This window comes from Sinocyclocheilus grahami, unplaced genomic scaffold, assembly GCF_001515645.1.
Source record: "Sinocyclocheilus grahami isolate Dianchi unplaced genomic scaffold, SAMN03320097.WGS_v1.1 scaffold130.1, whole genome shotgun sequence".
Taxonomy (NCBI): domain Eukaryota; kingdom Metazoa; phylum Chordata; class Actinopteri; order Cypriniformes; family Cyprinidae; genus Sinocyclocheilus; species Sinocyclocheilus grahami.
In genome coordinates, this window is record NW_015505309.1 from 351482 (window position 1) to 359313 (window position 7832).

A 7832-nucleotide genomic window follows, 5' to 3' on the forward strand; every position below is an offset into this window, starting at 1 on the left:
TGAATATTCAGCTTTTTCATCACAGGAATAAATCACATTTTTAAATATATTACAATATCATTCATTTTTAATTTGCAGTATTTCATAATATTACTGTTTTTACTGTATTTTTGATCAAATAAATTTAGCCTTGGTAAGAATAAGAGACTTCTTTAAAAAATATTACTGACCTCAACATTTTGAATGGTAGTATATATCACATTATATAACTAAATCTAAAAATGCTCAAATAAGACATTTCCTGTTCTGTTCTCTGTTAGCTTGTAAGCTATCCGGCCCACTAGCTTTGCATATCTCTAGCCTATAAGCCTGTTAGCATTTAGCATACCACTAAATATTTATCCTGCCAGCTTAGCATACTGATAATCGATCAGCCTGCTAGCTTGACACACATGCAACCACCAATTATTTGTCCTTTTTATTAATTGTAGCTACCATTACTACAAAAGTATAACCAAAGAGGCCATTTTGATTATACAGAAGAGTGACACATGTTTGAACAGACTAACTAACTGCTACCTCTTTGCCTCCAAAGGTCATAGAATACTGTGGAGGCTGGCATCTTGCACGACACTGGATCTCTTTTACTTGTCAAAAGCTTTGTTTTTAATAAAAACAGATGTTTTTCAACCAATAGCTTATTAAAACTAAATAGGAGACTTTATTAGGGGAGTCTGAAGGATTTAAATACCTGTTTGACTGCATTTGATCCAGTGAAAGCCTTATAAAAATGGAAGCATTTAAAAGAAACACAATGTTGTGCAATGGACAGTTATATATACAATTTGAAACACTAGTTTTAATAAGGTATAGGTCGAAAAACACTCCTATCATTTATGTTAGGCGTAAGTGTGTTTGCTTTTAAATATAGAGGCTTAGTATACAAACATCCCTTTTGGTCTTACAACCAGTGTTAAGGTCCATTCTGTGCTTAATATCCCAATCCCAGCATTCAGCTTAGGCATCACCTGCTGCTTCCAGTTGACAAAGATTCAATCACAGTAATCAAAATAAATAAAATATAGAGAAGCCTGACAGCACTCACATCACTAGAGCACTCAAGAGTTTGAGAGGGAACATATTTAAAAAAAAAAAAAAAATCATCAAAAACTTCCCAGCGTACACTTTCGAGGCCCTGTGTCTTGCGTTTGAAAGAGGGCCGTTTTGCTCATATTCACATGAGCGATGCTGGAAAATAAATAATAAAAACAAAATGGCCTAAGGAATGAAAAAGGCGGGTTCTTCAGGGCAGTGAATGCTGCTACCTGATTCGTCCGTTGGTTTTGGTTGGGCCCAGCTGGGACTTTGGGTCTGGGCTGAGAGAGCTCCAAACAGTTTCCCTGCAAGTCTGCATGACCGGACAGCCACTGGGGCCTGTTGAACACATGTCCACAGCTGACCACACCTCGCCCACTAGACTGTCCACCCAGCGCTCAAGCTCGGAGCCCGTAAGCTCTGCGTTGTGTTCGGCCGCTTCGACCTGACCCAGGTGCACCGGGATGTTGAGGATGGGGTTCAGGCCATGGAAACTCTGCTCCATGTAGCTGTTCTTGGCCGGCCCGTTGTGGGTTCTTAAAGCATCCTCTGTGAGGAGAAGAAAAAAAAACACACACAAAGACTTAATGCAAGCAAAGCGAAACCAGGATTATGACTGAATTTGTTGGAAAATTTGACATTTTTAGACATGAAAAATAAAGAACAGTCTCCCTGATTTCATTTTTTTGGGAAAATAAGACGACTCAAGGACTTTTTGCATTTTCTTCAGTTATGGGAGCTGTTGCTTGTTGATTTATATTTGCGGAATTAACTTTAAAGCTGATGTTGGTTAACTAAGTTAGCTCCACATTAGCTTTAAGTTTTGTTAGTGCTGAGTTTGTGTGTTGAGCTGGTGGATGGGAGGTTATTGGTCTTGTATTGACGAGATTATTATTTGTGTGGGTAAATTTTTTTACATATAATCCAATGTTATTTTAGAATTATTTAGAATTAGCTTTTTTCATTTTTTAAATTTAGTTTATGTTTTAGTAATTCTGTTATTTGCTTTAGTTATATTTATTAGTTTTTCTTTTAATTAAATATTCCACAAAGACACATTTATTTGAATAAAAGTGACAGTAAAGACATTTATAATGTTACCGAAGATTTCTAAGAAAGATGGTGAAAAAAGAAGACGAGTCTCCAGACACAAGATGCTTTATGCTGTAACAACATTTACGGAGTAATTTTAGTTTTAATATAGTCTCTTTTTGAGGGGATGAAAAAAACTGTACAGCTGGGATTTTACAAAATCTCTATCAAAATGGCATAAAATATCTATACTTTTAGTTTAAATATTAAACACATCTTTACATATAATCTAGACCACTAGCCTGCATCACATGCTCTAACATCAGACGGCTAAAAACAGCCCATTTAGCTGTAAGGATGGACACATCGGCCCTGGAGGTAAAGCTGTGAATTCCTGGGGCTCCCCACACTTCTCTCTCCAGCTGCCCTTCACAGATCACCCTCTGTGCCTTGTCCTGACCCCTCTCTCCAGGTTCGCCCACCTCCTTTCCAGAACATGCCATTTCACGCTCATAGGAAGTGCATGGATAGGCTAGTGTCGTTGCTTACAGCGTGCTGCCCGACCTGGGCCGCATAAACACACTCCATAAACTTTTATTAGAAGGTGGGTGCAGAGGCACGGCGCGCAAAAGGACTCTGTGCCTGCCGTAGACATTAATCATACGACAGTCTGGTAAATCACGTGTGTTTATCACCCGCCTACCGAAACGCAATCACAAGCTCTCCCTCATTAGGAGCGTTTGGAGGACAGATCTGCTGATGACCGCACACCACACTTATTTCGAAATGTCCCTAATGGGCTAGAGATACCAATCGCGGCCCCTGCACAGTAGTCTTTTGGAGTTTATTCCAATGAAAGGTGACCCGGCTTGGTGTATTACTCATTCATGACTGTGAGCTGGGGCTATATATAGGCAACCAAGCAGCCCAGGCACAGAGCTAGACGTGAAGGCAGAAAGTGCCTTTGAAAATGGGGGTGGGTGGGATGACCTGAAAGGTTGAGGCAGTTTAATATACAGCGTATCATAGTGTCAGACTATGGTCTTCAAAAAAAAAAACACAAAAAAACACCCAAAATGCAAGAGGGTTAGTCATTACACCTGGAGGAAGGAGCATTTCTCATTCCTCTTTAAATATATGAGCTTGCAAGATCGCATAAATCAAAGCTTCAAACACAGAGCATTTTCTCCAGTGATATTCTATACCACGATGGCCAGTTTAGACCACAAGTTTTGTTACTATTATATTTTGTTACAGTATGTCATTTCGTTTTTTTTTAAATTTACATTTTATTCTAGTATTAGTAAATAATATTAGTTCTTCAACTTCAACTTATTTTATTTCAGCTATTGCCAAGGAAAACTTTCTAATTACATTTTTTTTTTAAGTTTACATTTTCATCTAATATTTATGTTATTATATTTTAGCTTTATTTCATTGGACAAAAAGTATTTTTAATAGATATTAAATCGTTTATTAGTTAATATTAAATGAAATGAAACAGTTATAATATTAAATAGTTAATTTTAGTTAATTTAATAACAATAAGAACACGGTTGTAAAGAGTAGCGTTAAAAAGTTTAATTCATTTTAGGGAACTGTTTTGTTCAAATGATTTGTTTAAAAAAAAAAGATTCAATAAATGATTGACTGAATTATTTGAGTCATCACGCAGTGTATTTTTGTCTTCCCTTTTTATGAAAAATGTTGTTAAATCTTTTTAATAAGGCAACATAAATTCTAACATGTCTCCCAACTCACATTTTCTTACACTGAAGATTCTCACACTTTGGAATCAGTTCCACTGAATCAGTAAAAAGAAGCGGTTCAAGAGAATGATTCGTTCGTGAATCATGTCATCTTCAGTCTACAGTGTAACTCTCACCGTGGCGTATAGGTAGGTGTTTGTGGTGGGTAAGGGGAGTGATGAGAAAGCGTGTCTCTGCCACAGGGCTCCAGTGGTGCAGCACACGTACGGTCCACATGCCGGGCCGCAGGGGGAGGTTCAGTGGAGGCCTGTAGTGAGTGAACTCAGCACTGGCGTCGATCAGGATGTCGTAGGTGGCAGCGATGACATTGGTGGGGTCAATCCACACCACAGTCACGGTCACATTAGACCCTTTCCCCCATTTCTGCATTCCTACAGGCTCGTCCATGGGTCCCATCAGATTCCCAAAGTTCCGGAATATCCTTTCCTTAGCATCCCAGTCTGTTCCAATCTGATGATTGAGATAAGACAACAAAGAACAGATAATTAATAAGAAAGTCAAGAGCAGCACAATCTTTTATCCTAACGTACATTCACAGCCCCTTGAGTAAGGCTCAAGTACCCCTTTATTGACACAAACCAATTTTCTCATTCACTCTGGATATAATTTAACATGAAAATTAATGATATTAAAGTCACTTTTAAATAAATTATTCAACAATCACATACACTACTTTTCAAAAGTTTGGGTTCAGTCAAATTTTTTTTATATATAAAAAAAGTCTCTTAAGCTTAAGAAGGCTGCATTCATTTGATGAAAATACAGTAAAAATAGTAATATTATGAAATATGGTTATGGTGTAAAATAGTTTTTATTTGAATATATTTTAAAATGTAATGTATTCCTGTGATGGCAAAGCTGAATTTTCAGCATCACTACTCCAGTCTTCAGTGTCACATGATCCTTCAGAAATCATTCTAATATACTGATTTGCTGCTCAAAAAACATTTATTATTATTATAAATGTAGAAAACAGTTGTGCTGCTTAATATTTTTATGGAAACATGATATATTTTTTCAGGATTCTTTGATGAATATAAAGTTTAAAAGAACAGAATTTACTTAAAATAGAAATCTTTTGTAACATTGTACATTATAATTTACTGCCACTTTTGATACATTTAATGCATCCTTGCAAAATAAAAGTCTTTCAAAAAAAAAAAGTTTTCTTTCTGTTTTCTTTCTCCAGACACTACACAGGCTCTCATTGCTATGGAAGCTGTACAAGCTTTCTGTATCCTTCAAATTCAGTCCCCTAAGAAACCAGAGTACCGGGATGCCTCAGCTCTGTACACATAAGAGAGGCACATACAGCCAAATGAATTGCACAAGATCCCATCGTAAGTAAACAGATGGCATCAATTGGGACAGCCAGTACCAGCTGAGATGAGCATAATTGCATCCAACGATCAGCAGTGCCCAGTGTAATGTTTCTACCACTGTGAGGTAATTTGACTTGTGGGACGGGGGGTGCTGGTGGCTTGGAGCTGTCTAACAATAGCTAACTCAGGCCACTCTTAGAAACAACAGAGTTTTCTACCGAAGGACGTGACCGACAGCTGGAGTCTCTTACGGCTGACCTGTCCCATATCCCTCCTTGGCCGTGCTTGCACCTCAGTAAAACAGGGCAAATCAATTTGATCATTCTGTTTGGAAGATGCCTGAGACCCAGCTGGATTTGGTTTAAGCACTTTACAGCTCTGCTGTTTTGTCTACGAGTGTCCCCCCAACGATGGATGCTGGGAAATGAAGTCCAGACAGGCTCCGAAATGTTTGCCACACAGATGAATTAAGAACATTTACTAGCCATAAATTTATATACAATATATAATATACACTAAAATTCAAAAGTTTGGTGTCTGTAAGATTTTTTAAATGTTTTTGAAAGAAGTCTCTTATTCTCATAAAACCCGAATTTACTTGATCAAAAATACTGTAATATTGTGAAATATTATTACAGTGTATAATAACTATTTTATTATATTTTAAAATGCCATTTATTCCTGTGATGGCAAAAATACTCTCCAGTCTTCAAATGAAAAAATATACATCCGAAAAATTGCATGCATCACAAAAAAAAGATTATTTCTTTTTATTACTCACGTTATTATTATTATTATTATTTAACACATATAAAAGATTAAATATTTGAACTAAAAGTAGAGTAGAGTGATTGTTCACCTTTAATTTGAATTGCTTGTCTCTTTCATCAGCAAAAGGAAGTGTGTAATTTTTACCGGATATTTAAAAAACATATTAGCTAGTTAGAGATGTTCACATCCAGTTTAAAGTCATCTATCCACATCTAACTCTTGTGTCTGAAACGAACATGTACCCTTGGCTTCCAACAGATAAACTGAGGGCAGTTCAGCGTGAAGTCATTATTTTATCCCCATACTCGTGGCAGACAAATCACTGATTACGCCAAAGGGCAAGATGACAGGTATGGCGCTGCCTGACAGCTAAATCAATGAAGAACGCCTGAATTATTGGTTGTTTAACAGAGTATGTCAAGCACAATGTGCAGCAGTGTAAGATTGCCAATAATATTCAGAGGTCAATTTTCTTAGCAATGAATACATTCTGAGGGTACTGCGGGGGCGATTCTGCACCTATAGACTGCCAATACATTTCTACTGCAGTGAGCCAGAAGAAAATAAACATTGTCTTAAAACTTTTATTTATGAAAAACTGCATGATGACAGTTTGTTCATGAATAAAAATGACAAACAGAAAATACATAAATGTGCTACCCATCATCGCTTAACTATCAGAATATACAAAAACATTTTCTCTCCAGTGTGTTTGTGTGTGTGTATTGTAATAGCGTGAGTTTACTAACCTCTGCAAACTGCAGTCTGTTGAAGGTATTGGGTGGATTGGTGAACTTGAAGAACTGTTTGGGCGTGACCCAGGTCTCCAGGGTTTCCAGTTTGCTGGTCGCCAGGTTGGTGGCATGATGCCTGACCAGGTATCCCTGGAACTCATCAGACAGGAAGTAGATGTGGACAGACACAGGATGTCCCATGGCAAAATACCTAAGGGCACAAAATAAGTAATTTAACCCTCATTTAATAATTCACAACCCTTGCATTTAGGGAGCCAAATTAACTTCTGCCACATTTGCCAATGGCGTATTCATTGGGGAATTAAAAAAATATATTATTTCTTACTGGTAATGATATATATGCATTTAGCATTTTTTGAAAAAATATATTTTTGAATATTTTTGACAAAAGACTGATTTTGACAACATTATATATTCCCACATAGATTAGTCTAGATTTTTTCCTTGTATACATTACTTTTCATTAGCTTGGGGTCTTTTGAAATAATCTAATACTTTTATTCTTTAACAATGCATTAAATTGATCAAAGGTTAGAGTAAAGAGATTTTCCTTCTTAAAAAAACAAAACATGATTTCCACAAAAACAATAAGCAGTGCAATTGTTTTCAAAATTGTTCATTGTGCACCACATCAGCATATTATAATGATTTCTGAAGGATCATGTTACACTTAAGACGGAAGTAATGGCTAAAAATAAAGTTTTTTTTAAACAAATAATATTTCACAATATTACTGTTTTTACTGTATTTTTGATCAAATAAATGCATTACATTACATTACATTTATGCTTTTATCCAAAGCGACTTACAAATGAGGACAATAAAAGCAGTCAAAACTAACAAAAGAGCAACAATATATAAGTGCAAATGACAAGCCTAACGCAGAACACGTAGCAAGGATTATTTCACAATATTACTGTTTTTACTGTATTTTTGATCAAATAAATGCATTACATTACATTACATTTATGCTTTTATCCAAAGCGACTTACAAATGAGGACAATAAAAGCAGTCAAAACTAACAAAAGAGCAACAATATATAAGTGCAAATGACAAGCCTAACGCAGAACACGTAGCAAGGATTATATATATATATATATATATATATATATATATATTATACACACACACACACACACACACACAA

General features: G+C 36.1%; 1 protein-coding gene across 1 annotated transcript in view; it reads right to left on the reverse strand.

Moving 5' to 3' along the window:
• Nucleotides 1-215: 215 nt before the first annotated feature.
• Nucleotides 216-7832, reverse strand: part of LOC107590574 (xylosyltransferase 1-like) — a 66618-nt gene continuing 59001 nt past the window's right edge. Inside the window, exons 9-11 of the mRNA XM_016279403.1 lie at nucleotides 6679-6874; nucleotides 3953-4286; nucleotides 216-1584 (exon numbers count right to left, since the gene is read on the reverse strand). Coding sequence (XP_016134889.1) covers nucleotides 1262-1584; nucleotides 3953-4286; nucleotides 6679-6874 — 853 coding nt within the window. The 3' untranslated portion in view covers nucleotides 216-1261. The remainder of the gene's footprint in view (nucleotides 1585-3952; nucleotides 4287-6678; nucleotides 6875-7832) is intronic.